General features: G+C 42.5%; 1 protein-coding gene across 1 annotated transcript; it reads left to right on the top strand.

The window, feature by feature from the left end:
* Positions 1-509: 509 nt before the first annotated feature.
* Positions 510-23,174, top strand: Wdr87 (WD repeat domain 87). The gene is made up of 6 exons (XM_046440262.2): positions 510-999; positions 11,020-11,140; positions 12,368-12,535; positions 12,861-15,745; positions 16,379-16,644; positions 17,009-23,174. Exons 2-6 carry the CDS (start codon positions 11,066-11,068, stop codon positions 22,576-22,578), a joined length of 8,964 nt encoding a protein of 2,987 aa, XP_046296218.1. The 5' UTR covers positions 510-999; positions 11,020-11,065; the 3' UTR covers positions 22,579-23,174.
* Positions 23,175-25,856: the final 2,682 nt, after the last annotated feature.

The following is a 25,856-nucleotide window of genomic DNA, read 5'->3' on the forward strand; positions in this document are numbered from 1 at the left end:
TAAAATATGTTTAGTTGTAGATGAACACAGTACCTTTATTTTAAATTTTTTTATGTGGTACTGGGGACTGCACCCAGTGCCTCACTAGGCAAGCACTCTAACCACAGAGCCACAACCCCAGCCCCCAGCCTCAGCAATTTAGCAAGGCACTAAGCAACTCAGTGAGACTCTGTCTCTAAATAAAATACAAAAAAGGGGGATGTAGCTCAGTAGTAGAGTGCCCCAGGTTCAATCCCGAGTACCCCGACCCACAAAAAAAAAAAGTATTAAAGGGAGAGGGGATAATAGCTAAATTATGGAATCATCCTAAGAATTTAAACAATATGTGTAACATGCCTGGTTACCACTTTACAGTAATGATAGCTAAATTATGATTCCATAATTTAGCTATCATTACTCCCAAAGATACTGGGTAACTCTTCTACCCAAATGAAACTAGCAAACCCTGTTAATGTATTTGTCAGCCTGGAAAATTGTTTTCTTCCATAAGGTTAAGTTAATTGCAGCCCCAACCCTAACTATGAAATTTCTTGAAAGCCCTGGGGACAAACTTGGGCTCCTTAGCAATAATGTCATTTAAGAACAGAGTAGGCCAAGTTTGCTTCTGTGATTGGGTCATTCTGGTGCCAGCTGGTCTTTGCACCCTGTGAGACATTACCTGCAAGGCTGTATAAACCATGCATGGCCCTACCTCAAATTGTGGAGCACACACCACCCTCCTTTTGGATGGTCAAGTTTTCTTGTTATATGTACTCACAGTACTTGGTATTTTTAAACAGATACAAGTCAGGCACAAGCAATTTGGAGGCTGAAGCAGGAGAATTACTTGAACCCACAAACCCCTGGGTTTTGAAGGCCTTTTCTAACTCACTCCCCAGCCCTGTTCCAGAAGTAGGACCCAAAGAAGATACATGGAACAACAAGAACTAAAGGTAGTGACTGCAAATTTGCTATAGAAGACTACTTTCAACTCTGGGGCCTCCAGAAGGAACTAGTGAGGTAAGCCCAAGCTATAGGGCTGGGCTGGCCCATATAGCCATCCACTGATGTTCAAGATCGAAGCAGATCATGCTGTCTCCTTAAATATGGTCTAAATGAGGGCCTGGGTTGTAGCTCAGTGGTGAAGTACTTGCTTAGCACGTGCATTGGGTTCCATCCTCAGCACTGCATATAAATAAATAAATATGAAAGTCCATCAACAACTAAAAAAAAAATTTAAAAAAAAAAGACCGTCCAAATGAGTATTGAATGTAGAGATGAAAGGAAAGAAAATGGGGGGAAAATAGGAACATAGCATTCAGCCTAGAAGAATGGAAAGAGAAAGAAGGAACACTAAAGTCCCCAATTCCCACTGTGAGTGGATTTGGGGGTCAGAGAGCTTCCTTAGTATCCTCTGGCAGAACCTCATCCTCTTCTAATATAGAATCCAGAATTGTGAAATGGCTCTTAGTCTTGAATCTTCCCTGTGTAGCATCAAATGCATCCAAGTGCATGTTGCTCATGTGTACAATGAAAAGAAGATCAACCACTCAGAATTACTTCAACTAATGAAAGCCATGTGCAGTGATTGCATGCCTATAATCCTGGCAACTTGGGAGTCTGAGGCAGGAGGATTGTAAGTTCAAACCCAGCCTCAGCAACTTAGCAAGACCCTAAGCAACTTAGTGTTGCAAAATAAAAAACAAAAAGCGCTCAGTGATTAAGCAGCCCTGGGTTCAATCCCTGGTACCAAAAAAAAAAAAAAAAAAACAAAAAAAAACTAAGGAACCGCGCATGGTGGTGTACACCCATAATCACAGTTACTCAAGAAGCTGAGGCTTCAAAACCAGCCTTAGCAATTTAGCAAGACTATGTCTCAAAATAAAAGGGCTGGGATATATCTTAGTAGCAGAGCATTTGTCTAGCATGCTCAAGGCCCTGGTTCAATCTCCAGTACCACTACCACCAAAATAATAACAACAATGATGTAATAAACGTGAAGTTTTTTTTGTGGGCTCTACCACTCTATACATGCAAGATGATGATAGTAGTTTATTTTTTTTAGTAAAGGTCAATGGACCTTTATTTTAATTATTTATTTATATGTGGTGCTAAGAATCGAACTCAGTGCCTTACACATGCCAGGCAAGCACTCTACCACTGAACCACACCCCCACTCCTGATGGTAAGCTTTGCTTGCTGCTTTCCCCCAAATCCCATCATCTAGTCTCTGTGCAACACAAACCAAGGCTTAAGTCATACCAGGGGATGGGTTGTACTGACTTTGCTTTGGGAGGCCCAGGCCATACTGATTGAGAATTCTTTTTTTTTTTTTTTTTTTTTTTTTTTTTAATTTTTTATTGTGGGTTGTTCAAAACATTACAAATTTCTTGACATATCATATTCCACACTTTGATTCTAGTGGGTTATGAACTCCCACCTTCACCCCATACACAGATTGCAGATTCACATCAGTTACACATCCATTGATTTACAAATTGCCATACTAGTGTCTGTTGTGCTCCGCTGCCTTTCCCATCATCCACCCTCCCCCCTCCCCACCTCTCCCCTCCCCTCCCCTCCTCTCTCTCTACCCCCTCCACTGTATAACCCTGAGGGTCTCCTTCCATTACCGTGCAATTTACCTTCTCTCTCCCTTTCCCTCCCACCTCTCATCCCTGTTAAATGTTAATCTTCTTCTCCTGTTCTTCGTCCCTACTCTGTTCTTAGTTACTTTCCTTATATCAAAGAAGACATTTGGCATTTGTTTTTTAGGGATTGGCTAGCTTCACTTAGCATAATCTGCTCTAATGCCATCCATTTCCCTGTAAATTCTATGATTTTGTCATTTTTTAATGCAGAGTAATACTCCATTGTGTATAAATGCCACATTTTTTTTATCCATTCGTCTATTGAAGGGCATCTAGGTTGGTTCCACAGTCTTGCTATTGTGAACTGTGCTGCTATGAACATCGATGTAGCAGTGTCCCTGTAGCATGCTCTTTTTAGGTCTTTAGGGAATAGACCAAGAAGGGGAATAGCTGGGTCAAATGGTGGCTCCATTCCCAGCTTTCCAAGAACTCTCCATACTGCTTTCCAAATTGGCTGCACCAATCTGCAGTCCCACCAGCAATGTACAAGTGTACCCTTTTCCCCACATCCTCGCCAGCACTTGTTGTTGTTTGACTTCCTAATGGCTGCCAATCTTACTGGAGTGAGATGGTATCTTAGGGTGGTTTTGATTTGCATTTCTCTGACAGCTAGAGATGTTGAGCATTTTTTCATGTACTTGTTGATTGACTGTATGTCCTCCTCTGTGAAGTGTCTGTTCAGGTCCTTGGCCCATTTGTTGATTGGGTTGTTTGTTCTCTTATTGTCTAATTTTTTGAGTTCTTTGTATACTCTGGATATTAGGGCTCTATCTGAAGTGTGAGGAGTAAAGATTTGTTCCCAGGATGTAGGCTCCCTATTTACCTCTCTTATTGTTTCTTTTGCTGAGAAAAAACTTCTTAGTTTGAGTAAGTCCCATTTGTTGATTCTAGTTATTAACTTTTGTGCTATGGGTGTCCTATTGAGGAATTTGGAGCCCGACCCCACTGACTGTAGATCGTAGCCAACTTTTTCTTCTATCAGACGGCGCGTCTCTGATTTGATATCAAGTTCCTTGATCCATTTTGAATTCACTTTTGTGCATGGCGAGAGAAAGGGATTCAGTTTCATTTTGTTGCATATGGATTTCCAGTTTTCCCAGCACCATTTGTTGAAGATGCTATCCTTCCTCCATTGCATGCTTTTAGCCCCTTTATCAAATATAAGATAGTTGTAGTTTTGTGGATTGGTTTCTGTGTCCTCTATTCTGTACCATTGGTCCACACGCCTGTTTTGGTACCAGTACCATGCTGTTTTTGTTACTATTGCTCTGTAGTATAGTTTGAAGTCTGGTATCGCTATACCGCCTGATTCACACTTCTTGCTTAGCATTGTTTTTGCTATTCTGGGTCTTTTATTTTTCCATATGAATTTCATGATTGCTTTCTCTATTTCTACAAGAAATGCCATTGGGATTTTGATTGGCATTGCATTAAACCTATAGAGAACTTTTGGTAATATCGCCATTTTGATGATGTTAGTTCTGCCTATCCATGAACAGGGTATATTTTTCCATCTTCTAAGATCTTCTTCTATTTCTCTCTTTAGGGTTCTGTAGTTTTCATTGTATAAGTCTTTCACCTCTTTTGTTAGGTTGATTCCCAAGTATTTTATTTTTTTTGAAGATATTTTGAATGGAGTGGTTGTCCTCATTTCCATTTCAGAGGATTTGTCGCTGATATACAGGAATGCCTTTGATTTATGCGTGTTGATTTTAAATCCTGCCACTTTGCTGAATTCATTTATTAGCTCTAATAGTTTCTTTGTAGAGCCTTTTGGGTCTGCTAGATATAGAATCATATCATCTGCAAATAGTGATAATTTAATTTCTTCTTTTCCTATTTTTATGCCTTTAATTTCTTTCGTCTGTCTAATTGCTCTGGCCAGTGTTTCGAGAACTATGTTGAAGAGAAGTGGAGAGAGAGGGCATCCCTGTCTTGTTCCAGATTTTAGAGGGAATGCCTTCAGTTTTTCTCCATTCAGAATAATGCTAGCCTGAGGCTTAGCATAGATTGCTTTTACAATATTGAGGTATGTTCCTGTTATCCCTAGTTTTTCTAGAGTTTTGAACATAAAGGGATGCTGTACTTTGTCAAATGCTTTTTCCGCATCTATCGAGATGATCATATGGTTCTTATTTTTAAGTCTGTTGATGTGGTGAATAACATTTATTGATTTCCGTATATTGAACCAGCCTTGCATCCCAGGGATGAATCCTACTTGATCATGGTGTACAATTTTTTTTATATGTTTTTGTATCCGATTCACCAGAATTTTATTGAGGATTTTTGCATCTAGGTTCATTAGAGATATTGGTCTGTAGTTTTCTTTCTTTGAAGTGTCTTTGTCTGGTTTAGGTATCAGGGTGATGTTGGCCTCATAGAATGAATTTGGAAGTTCTCCCTCCTTTTCTATTTCCTGAAGTAGCTTGAAAAGTATTGGTATTAGTTCTTCTTTAAAGGTTTTGTAAAATTCTGCTGTATACCCATCGGGACCTGGGCTTTTCTTAGTTGGTAGTCTTTTGATGGTTTCTTCTATCTCCTCAATTGATATTGGTCTGTTTAGGTTTTCTATATCCTCCTGACTCAATCTGGGCAGATCATATGACTTAAGAAATTTATCTATGCCTTCACTATCTTCTAATTTATTGGAGTATAAGGATTCAAAATAGTTTTTGATTATCTTCTGTATTTCTGAAGTGTCTGTTGTGATATTGCCTTTTTCATCCCGTATGCTAGTAATTTGAGTTCTCTCTCTTCTTCTCTTCACTAGCATCGCTAAGGGTCTGTCGATTTTGTTTATTTTTTCAAAGAACCAACTTTTAGTTTTGTCAATTTTTTCAATTGTTTCTTTTGTTTCGATTTCATTAATTTCAGCTCTGATTTTAATTATTTCTTGCCTTCTACTTCTTTTGCTGTTGTTTTGCTCTTCTTTTTCAAGGATTTTGAGATGAAGTATGAGATCATTTATTTGTTGGTTTTTTCTTTTTTTAAGGAATGAACTCCAAGCAATGAATTTTCCTCTTAGAACTGCTTTCAATGTGTCCCATAGATTCCGATATGTTGTGTCTGTGTTTTCATTTATCTCTAAGAATTTTTTAATTTCCTCCTTGATGTCTTCTATAACCCATTGATCATTCAGTAACCTATTGTTCATTCTCCAATTGATGTATGCTTTTTCCTTCCTTCTTTTATCGTTGATTTTCAGTTTCATTCCATTATGATCAGATAAGATGCATGGTAATATCTCTACTCCTTTATATTGTCTAAGAGTTGCCCTGTGACATAATATATGATCTATTTTTGAGAAGGATCCATGTGCTGCTGAGAAAAAAGTGTAACTGCTTGATGTTGGGTGGTATACTCTATATATGTCAATTAGGTCTAGGTTATTAATAGTGTTATTGAGTTCTATAGTTTCCTTATTCAACTTTTGTTTGGAAGATCTGTCCAGTGGCGAGAGAGGTGTGTTGAAGTCTCCCATGATTATGGTGTGGTGGTCTATTAGACTCTTGAACTTGAGAAGAGTTTGTTTGACGAACATAGCTGCACCATTGTTTGGGGCATAAATATTTATGATTGTTATGTCTTGTTGGTGTATGGTTCCCTTAAGCAGTATGTAGTGTCCCTCTTTATCTCTTTTGATTAACTTTGGCTTGAAATCTATTTTATTTGATATGAGTATGGACACGCCTGCTTGTTTCCGAAGTCCATATGAGTGATATGATTTTTCCCAACCTTTCACCTTCAGCCTATGTATGTCTTTTCCTATCAAATGCGTCTCCTGTAGGCAGCATATTGTTGGGTCTTGTTTTGTGATCCATTCTACTAGCCTGTGTCTCTTAATTGGTGAGTTTAAGCCATTAACATTTAGGGTTATTATTGAGATATGGGTTGTTCTTCCAGCCATATTTGTTTATTTCTGTTACTAAACATTGTTTGTTTTCCTCTTTGATTGTTTCCCCCCCCCTTTACTGTCCTACCTCCCACTGTTGGTTTTCATTGTTATTTTCCATTTCCTCTTCCTGTAATACTTTGGCGAGGATGTTTTGAAGAGATGGTTTTCTAGCTGCGAATTCTTTAAACTTTTGTTTATCGTGGAAGGTTTTAATTTCATTCTCCATCCTGAAGCTTAATTTCGCTGGATACACAATTCTTGGTTGGAACCCATTATCTTTCAGTGTTTGAAATATGTTATTCCAGGATCTTCTAGCTTTCAGAGTCTGTGTTGAAAGATCAGCTGTTATCCTGATTGGCTTGCCCCTAAATGTAATCTGCTTCCTTTCTCTTGTAGCTTTTAAAATTCTCTCCTTATTCTGTATGTTGGGCATCTTCATTATAATGTGTCTAGGTGTGGATCTCTTATGATTTTGCACATTCGGCGTCCTGTAGGCTTCTAGGATTTGGGATTCTGTCTCATTCTTCAAGTCTGGGAAGTTTTCTTGTATTATTTCATGGAATAGACTGCTCATTCCTTTGGTTTGGAGCTCTGTACCTTCCTGTATCCCAATGACTCTTAAGTTTGGTCTCTTAATGTTATCCCATATTTCTTGGATGTTCTGCTCATGGTTTCTTAACAGTCTTGCTGAGCTGTCTATGTTCTTTTCCAGTTGAAATACTTTGTCTTCATTGTCTGATGTTCTATCTTCTAAATGTTCTACTCTGTTGGTAGTATTCTCCATTGAGTTTTTAAGTTGGTTTATTGCTTCCTGCATTTCTAGGATTTCTGATTGCTTGTTTTTTATAACCTCTATCTCCCTGTATAGTTGATCCTTTGCTTCCTGGATTTGTTTGCGTAATTCGTTGTCGAAGTGATCTTTCATTGTCTGATTTTGCTGTTTAATGTCTTCCTTGATACTCCAGATCATCTGAAGCATGTATATCCTGAATTCTTTATCTGACATTCCATCTGCTGCAGCTGTTACCTCTTCTAAAGTTGCGTTGACCTGCATTGCTTGTGGTCCTTTCTTTCCTTGTCTTTTCATACTGCTTGCGTATCTTTCCTGCAGGTGCGGGCGGCGGCTCTGCTCTCTCCTTATTCCAATTGGGGTGTCGTGGCTACCACGCCGGCAGGTCACTGGGCCTGTTCTGGGAGCTGGTGGCGGCTCTGTTCTGCCCCTACTCCAATTGGGGTGACGTGTCTGTCGTACCAGCAGGCCACTGGGCCTGTCCTGCTGGTCGGTCGCAGATCTGCCCACCTTTCGGGCACGAGTGGAGGCTCTGCTTTGCCCCTACTCCAACTGGGGTGTCGTGACTACCCTGCCTGCAGGATGCTGGGTCTGTTCCTGGCAAGGGAGGCGACTCTGCTCTGTCACTACTCCAATTAGGGTGGTATTTGTACCCCGCCGGCAGGCTCCTGGGCCTGATCCGCAGGTCTGTTGTAGGTCTGCCTACCTTGAAGGCGCGGGCGGCGGATCTGCCCTGCCCCTCCTACCACGCCTGCGGACCCCTGGGCCTGATCTGCAGGTTGATCACTGGTCTGCTCACCCTGCGGGCACGGGTGGCGGTTCCGCTCCACCCCCACTCCAATTGGGGTCACGTGACCACCACACCGGCAGGGCCTGATCCGGGCGTGGGATAAGGATCTGCTCTGCCCCTACTCGAGTTGGGGTGACGTGTGTACCACACTGGCAGGCCACTGGGCCTGACCCGCCAGGCTGTCACAGGTCTGTTTACCTTGCAAGCGCGAAGGGCGGCTCTGCCCTGCCCCTCCTACCACGCCCATGTACTACTGGGTCGTGGGTCTGCCCACCTGGCGGGTGTGGGTGGCGGCTCCGCTCCGCCCCCTCTCCAATTGGGGTCACGCGGTCACCACGCTGGCGAGCCGCTGGGCCTGCTCCGGGGGCTGGCGGCGGCCCGGCTCCTTCCCTCTGGCTCGAGGACAAATTGAGGAGACTCGGGTGACTGAGCCTCACCCCCCTTACCAGGAGACCAACTGCTTATGTCACCGCTGGTATTGATGAAGATCTCTCCTCCACCGCTTTCTGCTGACATCAGATCTCTGCCATGTTGGTATCCTATGCGAATGGCAGCATTTCGTTCCCCTTGCCAGGCAACCCAAGCAATGGGTGAGTCCTGACCTGCCCTCAGCAGGACCCGGACCGAGACACAGTTTCCGCGGGCTCCCAGCCCCGGTCCAGGGAAGTTCCGGGAGCTGGAACTCGGCCGCTCCGTGCTCGGTGTAAGCTCCTATAAGTGTAGGCTCCAAGAAGCAGCCCCCGCGGGCTCAGTTCCGGGAGCCGGAATTCGGCCGCCTAGTGTTTGGTGTATGCTCTGATAGTAGCAGGGTCCAAGAAGCAGCCTCCGCGGGCTCCGCAGCCCTGAGCCAGGGCGGTTCCGGGACGGTTCCGGGAGCCGGAACTCGGCCGCTCTGTGCTCGGTGTAAGCTCCTACAAGTGTAAGCTCCAAGAAGCAGTCCCCGCGGGCTCAGTTCCGGGAGCCGGAACTCGGCCTCTTGGTGTTTCGTGTTTGCTCTGATATTAGCAGGGTCCAAGAAGCAGCCTCCGCAGGCTCCGCAGCCCGGAGCCAGGGCGGTTCCGGGACGGTTCCGGGAGCCGGAACTCGGCTCCTGATTGAGAATTCTTAATACATTAAAAACAGTAACATCACATGTGAGGGTGCAAAAGATCCGCAGCAGAGCTTGTTGAAACCCAAATTGTTGGGCCTTACTCTCAGAGTTTTCAATTCAATAGTTCTGGAGTTTGGCTCAATAATTTGTATTTCTAACAAGTACTCAGGTGATACTGATGCTGCTGGCCAGGGAACACACTTTAGGAATCATTTCTCTAAACTGCTGATGTTTTCTTGATCTAGCAGGCAAGGTTGACCTCCATTGCCCTCTGCTGGCCAGACTATAAACTCAGCTGTTATGTTTCCAGAGGAACAAAGTAGGAAAGGAAATGAGTAGTCATCTGTCTCAGGACTAGGTCAGCCTAAAACCAGCAATTGTCATTGTTCTGCATCAGGGTATATTTAAAGGGGTTTTACATGAATAATCCTATTTGATCTTTGCACCCATTCTGCAAAGTATTAAAGATTGGCATTTTCATTTCACTAATGAAAAAAAGGAAACCAATTGTCACACCAGTATGACAAACTGCTTGACAGAAGGCATTGTTAGAAGTGACATTTATTCACAATCCAACTATGAAACATAGAAGTTTGTCCTCACAATGGCCAAAGAGAAGTGAACAGGGAAGCGGGCAATGAACAGATTATCTTCTATAAGGAATTATTACGTGAATGGGGGCTGGGGCTCAGTGGTAGAGCACTTACCTAGCACATGTGAGGCACTGGGTTTGATCCTCAGCACCACATAAAATTAAATAAAGGTTTGTGTCCAATTACAACATAATAATAATAATAATAATAATAATAATAATAAATAAATGCTGTTGCTGATTTAAGAGAGGCGAGTAGGGGAAAAAAAATTATTACCTCCTGCCACAAGCCTGGGGAAGCCTGTTATGTAGGGCTGTTAATTCCAGGTGTCCCCTACCTCCACTTCCTCTTTCAGTAGTTAAGACTTGAATGTCTATAGAATTACCTAGAGAGCTTTTTACAGATGAAGTTTCCTGGATTTTACCTTATGGTTCTGATTCAGACAGGGGCCCAGGAATTTGCATTATAGTTTTGTTTCTTTCTTTGTTTTGTTTTTGAATCCAGGGGTGCTTTACCACTGAGCTACATCACCAGTCCTTTTAAAATTTTATTTTAAGATAGGGTTCTCATTAAGTTGCCTAGATTGGCAGAGGACTGTAATCCTCCTGCTTCAGCCTCCCAAGTTGCTGGGATAAGAATCTGTATTTGGGGGGCTGGGATTGTAGCTCAGCGCACATGCGAAGCACTGGGTTCGATCTCCAGCACCACATAAAAATAAATAAATAAAAATAAAGGTATTGTGTCCAACTACAACTAAAAAACAATATTTTTTTAAAAAGAATCTGTAATTGAAGATGTTGCTCCCTCTGACAGGAATCCTGGTGCAGGAGATCCAGAGACCACACTTTGAAAACCCCATAGTCCTCACAAAATGCTCTCCTGATACACCACAACCAGCAAAGAACCATCATTTGCCTGTGAAGGTGTTTTTTTCCTAGCCCCTCTTCTAAGTTTGTTTCCTTTGCTTAGAATATCCTAGATAAGAAAACGCTAAGATTCAATCCCAACTCCTTTATTTATCCTCTCCAAGAGTCAGTTTTCTCACCTGTAAAATGGGGTAATACCTACCTCACTGAAGCATAATGAAGATTAAATGAGAAGATATGTCTCGCGCATAGTTTCTGACATTCACAAGGTGTGTAAGAAACCCATGTTCAAAGTTCTTGCTTTCTGATGCCTAGGTTCCTTGAAAAGTAACTGTGATTCAAAACCTTCTTTTGGATTCCCACAGATTTTTAAGCAACAATCCTAAAGAGGACCAAGGGGAAATCTAAGTGATGTCGTCCCCCCGACTCATTCCCACATGGAAGGATTTTAAAAACGCTGTAAATGACATCATAGAAGAAAAAAAGGTAATGTGGCATAAACATGCTATTGGCTAGCCTCTATCTTAACAGTAATAAGCACTTCAGAAGAGTCATAGACTCTCCATGAAAGCAAGAAGTAAACAGAGTAGACCATCAAGAGAGCTGTCCCCTTAAGAGGAAGTGGGCCATCAATTCTAAATAAGTTTACAGACTTCTTTTTTTTTTTTTTTAATATTTTTTAGTTGTAGTTGGACACAATACCTTTATTCCATTCATTTATTTTTAGGTGGTGCTGAGGATCAAACCCAGGGCCCCACATGTGCTAAGCAAGTGTTCCACTGCTGAGTCACAATCCCAGCCCCAAGTTTACAGACTTCTTAAAAGCACATTTTTAAAAAAATATTTATTTTTTAGTTTTAGGTGGACACAATATCTTTATTTTATTTTTATGTGGTGCTGAGGATCGAACCCAGTGCCTTGCTCATGCCAAGCGACCATGCTGCCACTTGAGCCACATCCCCAGCCCCTTAAAAGGACATTTGCTGGCTGTGTACAAATGGATCCCAGGTGTACATTTCACAGCTCATGTTCCATCACTATAATACATATCATATATGTGCTATTCTTCTGCCAAGATAGGTTGTCCTAAAAAGTCTTATTTGTGCATTTTTAAGATTTAATAACTTAGAGCTGCATTGATTTTGGGGACACTGTAATATTACACATGGCTATAAGGTGATGTACTTACTTGGGTAATTTGTTAGATGTTATGCCTTTAATGACACATGTACTTTTGTGAGGACAGGTGTAGCTAATTTCAGGTTGGGAAGAACATAGTTTTTCCTTGTGCTCACACTATAAAATCTGCTCATACAGGACCTAGAGGAGTCTGGTTCCTTCATGTGTTAGGAGATCCGTTACACTCTTGTGAACTGGAGATGTCCTCTAAGTGCTAAGATGTACACATGTAGATGTGGCAGGAGTTAGGAGGGGCAGGATAAATTATTTGGGGAATTGATTTGTGACATTTTTTTTGCATTATTGAGAATTAAATACAGGGCCACTCTATTATTTTAATTTTGAGACACATCTCACTAGGTTGCCAAGACTGGACTAAAACTTGTGATCCTTCTGCCTCAGCCTTCCTAGTCACTAGGATTATGGGACTGTGCCAACGTGCCTAGTCAATGTGATTTTTTTTTTTGACAATTTATGTAGTGCGTAGTGTGTGCCCTGGCCTCTTTGCTAATGCCATATCTCTCTCCCCTATAGCCTTCAGATGACTCAAATAAAGAAATAATTGTGCTGAGTGACCGGTCCCAGACACTGTTTAAAGAATCTCGTTATCCTCAAAATATGCCAGTTGTATGTCATTACTTCACTGAGGCCTACTTCTTTGCCTCCCTCTCTTGGGTGACATCCTACACAAAAGAAATACAGGTAAAACTGCGTTTCTTCTCCTTCTTAGTCTATTTTTCAAGGGACCATGCCCAGATAGCTTTCAATCTTAAATATGATTAGACCCATGATTCCCCTTTCATCCTTCCTCCAATTACAGTCTCCATGTTGAGTAAACTTCTGGGGTCCTCTAAATAGGCTAAGTATAGGAAAAGGAGCCCAAGCTTCCCACCTCTCCCTAGTTTCACCTACCATCACCATGGGTAAAATTCCTCCTTAGCAAAAGAACAGGGAAAAGTAGCTGAATATCTGGGCCTTTCCTCCTTTCTTATCGTTTCTAGGCAGTTTCCATCTTATTATCTTCTAGGCTGTAGTATGGATGAAGAGCAAATCTGAGGACATGGTTGAGAAAAAAACATTCTCCATGACTGAGCGACTGCCACCCATTCAGTCAATGGTCCACGCAGGTTCCTTTCATATCCTCGTGGTCTACTGTGGTGACCTGCTCCTGCGGCTTTTTGGAGACCACTTTCAGGCATTCAAGCCACTAGGCATAGTGCCCTGTCGCTTCAATATCAACTGCCTCTGCTATGACCCAGAAGTGAAAATGCTTCTGTCTGGCATCCTGGGAGGCGTGGTCACCTGGGTCATTGAACAAAGTGGCAAGGGCCTCCAAATAGCCAACATGTTTTCCATGCCTGGTGACGAGGTTGTCCAGGACATCGTGCTGAATGGCCCCAACGGCTCCCTCCTAGCTCTGTGTGAGACTGTAGTGAGGGTCCTTGAGCACCAGGGCCAAGGCCAGCTGGGAGAGGCAAAGAAGTTCCTATCCAGCAGTGGCTCCTCTATCACCTGCTGCTTCACCTGTATTGATCAGGGCTTTCTCTATGCTGGAAACAAGAGTGGGGAAATCCAGGTATGGAACCTCACTCGAAGCCATCCCCTCCACAGTTTCAAGGCCCATTCCTCATTAGTGGTATGTATTCACAGCCGGCCAGAGGCCCACACCCTGCTAACAGCTGGCAGAGAAGGCACAATCAAGGAGTGGAACCTGACTTCAGGTAACCTGCTTCGGCGACTAGAACTTGGTGAGGAGCTGTATGACCTCCAGTTCATTGATGACACTACTTTCTTCTGCCAAACTACCCATAGTTTTTCATTGCGCCGTCTGCCTTTCTTCTATACCCTCTTCAACGTCTGTGGTTCTACTCCACAGCAGGTGCGTCGAATCTGCTGTGGAGAAAACTGGTTCCGGATCTTGTGTACTACAGAGGATGGCCTGTTGCGCTTTGTGTCCCCACTAACAGGGGAGCTTCTGATTCTCACCTGGCCCTTCTCAATCTTGGACAATGCTGTGGATTGGGCCTATGATTCAGGAAAAGAGGAGCTCTTTGTGGCAACAGGTGGCTCAGAGGTGCTAGTATTTGACACAACCCGCTGCCCTTGCCCAGCTAAGTATCTTTTAGGCACATCACCAGATTCTCATGACTTTGTACAATGCCTGGCTTATGGGCATTTCCACCTGGGGCGGGGGCTAGAAGGACTGATATTCTCTGGGCACCAGAGTGGTATGATAAGAGTGCTCTCCCAGCACAGCTGTGCCCGAGTAGAGAAATTAGTGCATTTTGGGGCTGTACTGGCACTTTCTACAATGTCTGGAGGGATTCTTGCTAGCCGAGAAAACACTTTGCTCTGTTCCTATGGAATGGATGACTATATACACCTGTCAGAAGCTGTGTTATCTGAGATCAGAGTACAACTTCGGCCCCTTGCCAGCATTCTCAGTAGCTGTCACCTAAAACACCTGATACTATTGCCTAAGTCTGTGGGTGCCATCACAGACACCAGCTGCCTGCGTCTCTGGAAGTTCCATGATTTTCTGTCTTCTGTGTCACAGGAAAGCTCAAAGTTCATTGAGACTTTGCCTCTGCACCAATGTGCCATCACATCCTTTGATGTCTGCTTGCCCTTGAGTCTTTTTGTCACAGGTGGTATTGATGGCTCTGTCCGGATATGGGACTTTCATGGTAGACTCATAGCCATGCTGGACTCTTCACTGCACTTTGGCCCACTCTGCTTTGCTAATGATCGGGGTGACCTGCTTGTGACTTTCAACCAGAGTCTGTATCTGGTATCTTGCTTAAAACTGCTTCCCTCGTCTGTGCTGTCCCGCCTTTCCTTTATGACTATGACAGATGAAGTACTAGAAGCCCCTAAGCCTTTTATACCAGGCTTTTTCTTCTCCTTTGAGACCATGTTTGTGCCCAAGTATATCTACCATGTTCGTAGAAAACAGGAATTGGTGGATCTGAAGACTCTTGTCAATAAGCGGGCCATTGCCTTTGACCATTCTGTGCCACATGTCATAGAAGAAGATAAAAATGGAGGCCCTGTATTACTGCGCACCACCACACATGATACTTTGGAAAAGACGGGAACTGACGGGACAGAGATGAAAAAACCTCACCATACCCATTACGTGGCTCCTCCCCAGTTACAGCTGACTTACTGGGATGGACTCAACCCTTATCAGATATTGCGATGCTACTTTGGTCATGGGAGGAAATGGCTCCTTGCCCCTGACTGCTACATCCCCAACTCAGTGATCCGTGCCCGTCTATGGCCAGAAGGATGTCCAATATACTTACAGTGCAATCTGCACTCACCCATGCGGGAATTGGAATGGGAAAAGTCCGAACCATTCTTCTTTTGGCATGGCAGGGGAAGAGCTGTAAGTGATCTAGGAGAATTTGCACAGGAGGAGGATGAAAGCCTTATAAAATCAAGAATAATCAGGGATATAAACGAGGGTCTTCTTGCAGATGCAGCAAATCGCAGTTGGCTGGGAAGAAAAATGAGTGAAATGAATGAAATAGCTGTTAGTAGCCTGATTGAGACAATCCTTGGTGTTATGATCCATGCTGTCCCACTGAAGTACCAATGCTGCATTGGTGCAGTAGGGCAAATCTTTGCCTCTTATCAGGTGTCTCCACCCCTGCGCTCTGAGACAGCCCATCGTCTGCTGGATGATACGACCAATTCTAACCCGTTGATCCGAGAATTAGCCTGGGAAGGGTTGAAGCGTCTAGGAATGATTACTCATCTCTTTGCCTTGCCTCTGGCTCAAGGATTAATGGATAAGGACCAAAGAGTGAGGAGCAAGGCACTAAGTCTTATGGCCGATACTGGAATCCACACTAAGACCTCACTCTTAAACTTGATCCAGAAAGAAGAAACTTACAGGGATATGCAGTAAGTTTTTTGTGCCTTCCTCAATTATTTACTACTACTACTGCTACTAGTATTATTTTCAGTCTGGGGGTTGAACCCAGGGCCAGTGAACTAATCCCCAGCCCTTTTATTTTATTTTGAGATGGGGTCTTGCTAAGTTACTGAGGCTGGTCTCAAACTTTTGATCCTCCTACCTCATCCTCCCAAGTTGGGGTTTTAGACGTACACCACCACATTTCTATTTTATTTTCCCCTTCCCACATTTCCCCTTCCTTTTCATTGCTAGAGTTTCCTCATCCCTGTTTATTAGCGCGTCCTGATCTTTCTTCTCTTTATAACCTTTTTCTATTCTTAGACCATCTTCTTCTTCATTTCTTTGCCTATTTTTGTCTGTCCTCTACTCCCTTCAAGTTTCACTTTCTATTTTTTTCTGCTCCTGAAAGAGCCCTCATATAGATCCCTCCAGTCACTGCCATCTTGGCTTCCTAAACTTTTTTTTTTTTTTCTTTTTGGCCTTCATTTACATCTACCTACACTCTCTCTTGTGTGGTCACTTCGCCAAACCCCCTGACTGTTCCACAGCAGTTCTTTCCTCCCTATTTTCCTTCTTATTCTTGATTCAGTAAAGTTCTTCCTCTCCTTTGACTTTTATAGGCAAGAGATGGTTGGGGAGGAATCCCTGGATCTTCTGCTGGGGATGCGACCCTCAGATCTCCAAATCCTTCACACTCAAGTGGAGCAGCGACTAAATGAAAATCTGACCTTGGCAAAAGGAGATAAAAAGCCTGATTTTTCTTTGGATGTCTCAAGGATTTCTGAACAAATATACCCTCCTACACAACATCTTTCATTTTCTGAAGAATATGAATTCAAGCCCAGCAAAGGTCCAAAACGGAGCCGAGGAGGAGGCAGAAAGCAGAGTATGTACAGGGTGATCGGTTCCAAGCCTCGGGGTCTCCAAGAGGCAGGGTAGTTAGGGATATGATGGGTCAAGAGATAATAGGTGGGAAGAGAGAAAAATGAAAAGATCTTTCCTAGAAGAGAATTCTCTTTGGAAGAATCCGCCCAAACCCAGGAAGACTCCAAGGCCTATCTCTCTAGGATTGTAGGATATGCTGAGAATATAGCAAGAAGAATGCTTTTTCCCCCCTTCCCTTTAAAGGCCTAGCCTTCTCTCTTGCTACTTCTTCTATAGGAATTCCTCTTAGCTCACATTAGATTTGGGAAGAGTTTCATTTAGCTTCCTATACTTTTCTTACCTCCATCTCCTGATTTTCCTTGCAGCCCGAAAATGGTTGCGAAGTCTCAGAAGGATGAAAGAGGGAGACACTAAACAGATTGGCATAGAGCCAGGTCCTGTAGAGGGTGAAAGTGAAGAGGTACCAGTTGAGATAGAGGACATAATTTCCAGGTCTTCAACTGTCAGTTTAATAAAAGGCTCAAGAGAGGCTGAACTTTCAGATAGAGATTCTTCAAAGGAACACATTGCTCTGACCCTGAAGATGCTGAAGAAAACATGTGTCAAAAGAGGCAAGAAAGCAACAGCTCAGAAAACCACAAAAGTGCACAAGAAGAAAAGATCAGAACCTGAAGAGTTCATTGAGGAACCTCTACATCCTGTCGTGGAAAAACAAGTTGTAAAAAAAGTTAAAGTCTCTGGGTGGGGTGCTTCTGGAGTGGCTGGCCAGAGGGTTATCCCTGGAGATATCTCCACATGGCGGGATGACTTGTGTCGTCTTATGACCCTGAGGATATCTGGTTCCCAAACAAAAATGTCAGAAGATCTAAACAGGGAGTTAGTGACTGTGGCTCAGGAGATGCTGGCAGATCGGCGACCTAGCTGGGAACTCTTTCAGAAGATCTGCCCAGTGCTGAAGAAAGAAAGCGAGGAAGTACTTGAGGATGAGGACTGGGACGAAGTCTGGCCAGAGGAAAGAACAATTTCTATCCATGAAGAAGCAATTAGAGAAGACATGGTAATTAGAGGTAAGGAAGAGATATCAAAGGAACAAGAAGAAGAGCAAAAGGAAGAAAAGGACATGCAAGGCTTGGAAGAAGTGATAACAAAAAAAGGCAAAAAGAAGAAAGTTTTATTTTTAGAATCAGGTGACCTAGTCAAGGGAAAACCAAAGTCAAAGAAAGAAGAAAAGAAACCCGAAAAAAAACCCTCTAAGAAGGTATCTAGGCAAGAGAAGAAAGAAAGTCAGGAAGAAAAGAAAGTAAGTAAAAAAGAGAGGGAAATGATCAAAGAAGAGAGAGAGGTAATTGAACAAATTAGGAAAAGGGCTAAACCCAAAAAGGAAGTGGTTAAGCCAGAAGAAAAAAAAGATAAGGTTGAGAGGAAGCTGTCATGGCAGGAATGGAAGAAATCCTGGGATCAGTGGAGACAGGCCTACAATGAGAGGAAGATACCCTGGGATGAATGGAAGCAAGAATGGGACAGTAGCCATGTTCAGGAAGAGGAGGATGAAGGGGAGCTAATGCCAGATGAGGAAACACAGAAGGGGAAGAAGAAGAAGCTGACATGGGATGAGTGGAGGCAGATATGGGAAAGATTGATGCCATCCAAATCCAAGGATGAGAAAGAATGGACCCTGGAGGAAGAAGTATCTGAGGAGTCGGAAGAAGAAGAGTTGGTCACAGCAGAGCAGAGACAGATCCAGGAAGAACAGAAACAAGCCAGGATAAACAAGGAACATGCCAAAGATGAAAGAAAACGAGCCAAAGAAGAGAGAAAATTAGCAAAAGAAGAAGAGAAACTTGCACAAGAAGAGAGAAAACTGGCTCAGGAAGAGAGAAAACTTGCCCAAGAATATCTGAAAGCGTTCCTGAGAGATGGGAAAATGGCCCAGGGAGAGGGGACATTTGCCTATAAAGAGGAAAAACTGGCTGAAAGGGAAGAGAACCTAAACCAGGAAGCAGAACGAGTAGCCCAGAAAAAGAAGAAACTGGCCAAGAAATCAGAGAAAATAGCTCAACAAGAGGAAAAAGTAGCCAAGAAAGCAGAGAAAATAGCTGATACAAAAAATGTATTGGGCAAGAAAATGGACATACTAACCTATAAGGAAACAAGTCTAGAAGGGCAAGAAAAGGAGCTGGGCAAAGAATTGAAGGGACTAGCATGGAACATGGAAGAACTGGCTAGAAAAGAAATTCCACTGATTGAGGAAGAAGGAAGACTGGTTGAAGAAAAGAAGAAACTGGATCAGGAGGAGGAGACACTGGCCTCACACGAGGTGAATCTGATTATGGAAGAGGATAAGCTGGCTCAAGAAGAAGAGCTGCTGATCCAAGAAGAGGATAAGCTGGCCCAGGACAAGGAAAAAATGCCTGAGAAAGAGAAAGACCTGGCCAAGAGAAGGGAGAAACTGATGCAGAGCAAAGAGAAACTCGCCCAGGAATGGCAAACACTGAACCATAACAAGGAAGAACTTGCACAGAATAAGAAGAGACTGGTCCAGAAAGAGGAGAACCTCACCGAAGAAAAGAAGAAATTGGCTCAGGAAAAAGAAAAATTGGCTCAGAGGAAAAATAATTTCCTCCATATTAAAGAAAAAATTTCCCAGGGGAGAGAGCAATTAGCTCAATTAAAGATTAAGATGGATGTGTACAAGGAGAAAATAGTTCAGGGAGAGCAGAGGCTGAAAAAGGAGCACGAGGCAGTGGCCCGGAAGAAGGAAAAACTGGCTGCTAGAGAGAAGAAACTGATTCAAACAGATGCAATTTTGGGTGAAAAACAGGTGAAATTAGCCCAGGAAAAGATGCAGCTGGCTGAGGAGAAGAAGGCAATGTTTCAAGAGAAGAAGCTGCTCAGAGAAGAGCAGGATATTGCTAAGGAAGAAAAGGCATTGAACACAGAAATGCAGAAGGTAGTCCAAGAGAGGACAAGGTTGAATGAGATAGAAATGCTCTCCACAATGGGAGAAATCCCCGAACAGGCAAAACTGACTGAGCTTGAAATGGCACAAATGAAGAAGAAACTGTCACTAGAGGAGAAGATACTAATCTATGAAGATAGGATTTTGGCTACAGAGAAAAGGAACATTGCCAAAGAAAAACTGGAATATACTAGAGGGCAGAGACTACATGCTGAAGAAGAAAGGAAGTTAGCCAAAGCATTAAGGAAAGAAAAGAAGGATATTTCCAAGCAAACAAGAAAAGTCAGCAGAATCTTAAAGGATCTTCAAAAACTTATCAGTGATGAAAGGCAACTAACCCAGGAAAAAATAAAGTTGACCAAGTTAAAGAGGTCACTCTTTGTTAAGGAGAGCATGTTGAGCACGGAACAGAAGAAACTTGATAGCAAAGAGTGGGATTTTTCTAAGGAACATGAAGAAATGACCACAGATGAGAAGCAACTGGCTAAGAAACAGAGAAAACTGGCCAAGGAGATGAGAAAAGTGAGAAAACTAGAGAAAAGAGCGGCTGAGGAAGAAAGAAGATTAGCCAGGGAACATAGAGAAATCGCACAGGCTGAAGACAGGGAAGAAATAATAGAGGATATAAAAGAAGAAATTGCACTCCTTAAAGAAGAGAGGAGAAAGAGAAAACAGGTAAAGGGAGTTGTTACCCCAAAGGAACAGGTTTATGGTCAAACAGATGAGGTGGAAAGTGAAGAGATATTTTCTAAAGAAATAGAAAACTTATTAGATGAAGTAGAGCAAGAGAGTTTATCTGAGGCAGAGGAGAAAAAAGGAGAGGAGGAAGAGGAAGAAAAAGAAGAGGAAGAGGAGGAGGAAGAGGAGGAGGAGGAAGAAGGAGAGGAAGAGGAGAAGCTAAAGGAGGTGGAGGAGATGGAAGAGGAGGAGGAGGAGAAGGAAAAGAAGAGGAAGAAGATGAAGGAGATGAAAAAGAAGGCGGTACAGGAGGAGGAGCAGGAGGAGGAGGAGGGAGGGTTTGAGGAGGAAGAAGAAAGCATGAGTGAGGAAGAAAAGGAAGAAGAAAGCATGAGTGAGGAAGAAAAGGAAGAAGAAAGCAAGACAGAAGAGGTAGAAAAAAAGAGATCACTGGAAGAAGTGGTGAAGAAAAAAGAGATCTTAAAAAGAGAACTACTACTTAAGTTACAAAAAGAAAGAGGAAAGCAACTACTAGGAAGGAAAATTATCCTTTCTGTAGTACAAGGTGTCCCTCTAGACAAAGGCAGTGCTATGAAGTTGGATGTTCTCAAAAGCCCTTCTAGGAAAAGCATCTCAGAAGCTCTGGAGATGGGAGAGAAGATACCCGCACCACCGTTGGTAAAACAGATATCCTTGGGAGAAAAGGCCACAAGCCCTTCCAGAAAAATCCCTTCCAGAAAAAGCATCTCAGTAGCTCTGGAGATGGGAGAGAAGATACCCGCACCACCTTTGGTAAAACAGATATCCTTGGGAGAAAAGGCCACAAGCCCTTCCAGAAAAATCCCTTCCAGAAAAAGCATCTCAGAAGCTCTGGAGATGGGAAAGAAGATACCAGAACCACTGTTGGAAAAACAGATATCCTTGGGAACAGTACTCAAGACATCTAGAACATTCCCAAAGATAAAGGTGATAGATGAAGAAAAAGAACTGTTACCAATATATAAGCCCACATCTCTATATGTTTTAGATAAAATTTTGGAGTCCCCAAAACAGGACATAAAGACACCACTCAAGCCCCACATATTTAAAGAGACCCTGGAAGCTCAGAAACGCAAACTACTACGTACCAAGTGGAAGTGGTTTTTGCAGCGTCATCCATCTCTCATTGGAAAGACTAAGGTACAATTCTCTCTTGCTCAAATCCTGGCTGGGAAATATCCAGAGGCAAGCCTCTCAGATGTAGAGTGGATCCACAATGTTCTAGAACAGATGGAAGCAGGAGAAGAGCTTTCCAGGGATAGTTTCCATAGACTGTGTCAGCTCCTCAAAGACCTCACCTCAAAGGGAGACTTAGAATGGCTGCATCAGGCAAAACTTGAAGCCATTGTGTACACTCACAAGCAGGCCATGGAATCACGAAGCACAGGGACCTTAAAATCCAGTAGGGAGTTCATGAGTCAAAAACGCCTAAAAGTGATTCCTCCTATAAAAAAAAAGGAAAAGGAGAGTTGGCCAGAACCTTTGGCTGTCCCCACACCAAAGCCCCCATTAGTGACCAAGAGGTTTATAGACCCAAAGGCTATAAATTGGCATCTTCTGGGGGAGCCTTACAGAAATAGACGAATACAGCAGTTATCAGATGCTCTCAAAGAGATGGAGACACAACACTTTTATCCTACCACAAAAGACATTTTTCTGGATCCCCATGCCTCTGTGGAAAAACAAACCCTGGCACTAATATTTCAAAAGGATTTATGGGATATTAAGGGTAAGGGCAGGTTTCCCAAATTGCCCAAGTTGGAGAAGAAGACACAGCCCATCTCTAAAAAAAAGGAAGAAGAGGTACCTCGATGGGAGACATTTGTGGCCATGTACCATGTTTTGCGGATGCTTCAGCAGCGATATGCCAGTGATACAACTGCATGGATGAAAGAGTTCCACCAGCTCATGGACCTGTACCAGCTTAAGTCCCCCCAAATCCAGAGGCTGCTACAAGAGCTGCTTCTGAGAGAGGAACCTCGATCCCAAGACATCATTTACAAAGAGGCCCTAAAGGCCATGGATCTAGTACCTGGGGAGCGGTTATTCTATTGCTTGGTTTGTGGGGGCTCTCACACCCAAAGAAGACCTCTTAAGTTCCAGGGTGTAATACCCCTCCCTGGACAGAATAATGTGCATACTATCCTTTCCATAGGCATTGCCCAGTATGGAATCTTAGAACTTGCCTGGAAGAGCCTGCCCCAGGCTGATATTCACCTGACCAAGGAATTGCCCTACATCTTTACTCCCACTCTCTAATTCAGGACTGGCTGGATGTCAGAACTTTTCATTCTCATCTGGAGAAATGCCTGGTAATCAGAATATAGACCCTCAATGCTAGGGCCCATAAAGATTTAGAACCAGGTCAAAGCCCTTTCCAACCCAGATCTGGAAACTAGTTTCTATATGGGAAATAAAGAGGAGATTCTTATTTGCCACAAGTGATTTGATGTGTTCCTTTCGTCCAAGCTTTGTTTCTCTAGGAAGGTTTATCAGACGTACTTCTAAAAATAGGAAAACTCAGAATCCAGTGGTGCTCACCCTGTGTAGTCGTGGAGGCAGAAGAGTCTTTCCTTGTCCTCTTCCTTCTTGGCCTCCCATCCACCATCTTCTTACAAAAACTGTATGATGGAAAGTACCTGTCACAAAAACTAATGTATATTTGCATTGATATAAGAAGTATTGATATAGTGGAAAAATAATGGATTTTAGAATCAGACGACCTAGCATTCTGCCCCTTAGTATTTGGGGGCCTGTGGTGGGAGCTGACTCTTATTCGCCCAGTCATAGCTCTGCATGCTGTTGGCTTGAGTCCCTAATAACTGAGTGTTGAGGAAATAAAGGAAAAAATTTCATCAAGATCTAACCTTACTGTCTGGTGACTTCACTATTGGATCACATTAAGGGGTGAGGCCATTTGACATTAAAACAGAAAGAAAAGGAGGGAAGCCTATGCCTTTCACTTCCTTTTTTTTCCCCCTTTCACTTTTTTTTTTTTTTTTTACTACCAACTGGACATGGGGTTTGAGAGAATGATATGATGAGAATCTACATCTAGGTGAAGACTAAGTGTAGGTTCAAATAGGTCCACAGTTGTGGACCAGAACTATCAGACAGGATTTTTAAATAACTTGTAAAAATGATGCATGCAGGCATACATACAGATATCAAAACAAATATAAAACCTGAGGCATATTTGAAAAGAACCAAATAGAAATTCTGGAAAGTAAATGAAGTAAATGTACTGTCATCAAAAAATAATACAGTGTCGGGCTCAGTGGGGCACACCTGTAATCCCAGCAGCTCTGGAGGCTAAGGCCGGAGGATTGTGGGTTCAAATCCAGCCTCAGCAAAAGCAAGGTGCTAAGCAACTCAGTGAGACCTGTCTCTAAATAAAATATAAAATAGGGCTGGGAATGTGGCTTAGTGGTAGAGTGCCTACCTAGCATGCATCCCTGGGTTAGATCCCCAGCACCACCAACAAATAAATGTAGTAGATTAGACCCAAGTGAAGGGAGAATAGTGAACCAGAAAATACTTCTGAGAAAATTACCCAAGAGCAGAACAGGGAGAAGACTGGATTAGAGGCAATAGTGGGTTCAAGGAAACATGTTTAGTTGTTCATGGCTTATGACAAGGTATGTGGATGAGTGAAGAGAGAAGTAGAAAAGGTGAGGGAGAACAAAGAATCAAGGATTATGCCCAGGTTACTTATTGAATACTTGTATTATTGGTTATGAATAATTTTGTAAATGAAATTAACAGCTTACCATCTTTTCTAAGACTCAACAAATATTTTCTGAGAATTTCTACTCTGTGATAGACTGTCCAAAGTATTCAATATACATTAATATTCTGAGCAGCAAGGTTTCTACTCTTGTGGAATAGCACTATAATGATGGGGAAGGTCAGGAAACTATTAGAATATATATCAGAAAAACCTGTCAGCAGCATCTAAGGAGATGGAGGTTTCAGATAAGATTTAAAAGGTACAAAGGAGTTAGAAAGTTGGGGGATATGTAGAAGTGAGAGAAAGCATGGCATATTGAAGACAGAAAAAAAAGCAAATAGTGTGAAGAGTCAGAGAGAAAGAGTGAGAGTGAAATTAAGCTGAGGAGGCTGGAAGGGGCTAGATAATAGAGGGCCTTAAAGGTCTCTTTAATGGATAATCAGATCTGTTTTTAAAGATCCTTTTGACTTCTAGGTATAAAGTAATTGAACAGGGAGAATCTGGAGTTAGATGCAGTATTTTTTAGGAGATGAGAATGGACTGGAGTGGAAGGTATAGAGATAGAAGAGGATTCCCCCCCCCCCACCCTTGGTAGCTTTTTTGGACAGCTTTAATAATAACCTATATACCATAGAGTATATAAATTTAAAGTGAATACCCCCAAAAAATAAAGTGAATAGCCCAATAACTTTTAGTATACTCACATAATTGTACATCCAACACTACAATCAATTTCAATATTATCCTCAAATATGATGAACCCTCCATCTCCCAATCCATCAGCCCTAGCCCCAGGCAAACACACTAAATTACTTTCTGCATCTGGTAGATTTGCCTATTCTTGACATCTCCTATAAAGAGAATCATAAGATATATGACCTTTGTGACTGTCTTCTTTGATTTAGCTTAAGTTTTCAAAGTTCATTCATATTATAGCATTGACACTAACCATTCATTACCAATGCTAGAGGACTCCAGCTATTACTGCGACTTGGTACTAGAGTTGCCAAGGAAATAGAGTCAAGCATTAGATGGAATAACCCTTCATCTCTAGAGTGTATCAGTTCCCCATGGCTAATGGGTACTGCTATCAGCCAAAGAAGGCAGCAAAAGGAACCCTTGCCCTCCCCTGTGGAGCCTAAAATACTCCAAAGTGGTCATGGACTTGATGCATACACTTAAGTAGAATAAAGTAGTACCTTCTGAGTTCACAACTGGTATTTTGTAGGTTCTTCATATCTGGGTAAACAAGTGATTCGATCCCAAGGTCCATTCTTACTGCCTTCCCCAACATGTAGCATGACTCAGTACTTCACTTTTTTAAATTGCCAAATAATATTTAATTGTATGGATACACCCTACTTCATCCATTCATCATTTGAATGACATTAACATTTGAATTGTTTCTACTTTTGGGTATTTATTTATTTTAAATTTTTTAGTTGTAGACAGACACAGTGCCTTTATTGTACTGATTTACTTTTATGTGGTGTTGAGGATAGAACCCAGTGCCTCACATATGCTAGGTGAGGGCTCTTCCACTGAGCTACAACCCCCCCTTTTGGCACTTATAATGCTACTTACTATGAACATTTGTATATACATTGTTGTGTGGATATGTTTCTTGTATCTTAGGTATGTACCTAGGAGACAAACTCCTGGATGAGAATGGAGATTTTGAGAAAAAAATTTGTCAAGTAGAAAAGCTAGAACTTTGGAGATAAGGGAAAGAGTATAGGTCAATTCTGGGCCTCTGCCTTGGGTGTGGTTGACTGTTAATGGATCTCTGAGATGAGATTCGGGAAGA

The sequence above is a fragment of the Marmota monax genome, unplaced genomic scaffold (assembly GCF_021218885.2).
Source record: "Marmota monax isolate L192 unplaced genomic scaffold, Marmota_monax_Labrador192_F-V1.1 WCK01_AAM20220418_F8-fsc00228, whole genome shotgun sequence".
In the NCBI taxonomy this organism is placed as follows: Eukaryota; Metazoa; Chordata; class Mammalia; order Rodentia; family Sciuridae; genus Marmota; species Marmota monax.

What these genes read in the sequence shown, in the direction of transcription:
- Wdr87 (XM_046440262.2), top strand. Translation starts at nt 11,066, where the DNA reads ATGTCGTCCCCCCGACTCATTCCCACATGGAAGGATTTTAAAAACGCT. An exon ending in CCTACACAAAAGAAATACAG is followed by an intron (nt 12,536 to 12,860) that starts GTAAAACTGCGT and finishes ATTATCTTCTAG; the next exon opens with GCTGTAGTATGGATGAAGAG. An exon ending in GAAACTTACAGGGATATGCA is followed by an intron (nt 15,746 to 16,378) that starts GTAAGTTTTTTG and finishes TGACTTTTATAG; the next exon opens with GCAAGAGATGGTTGGGGAGG.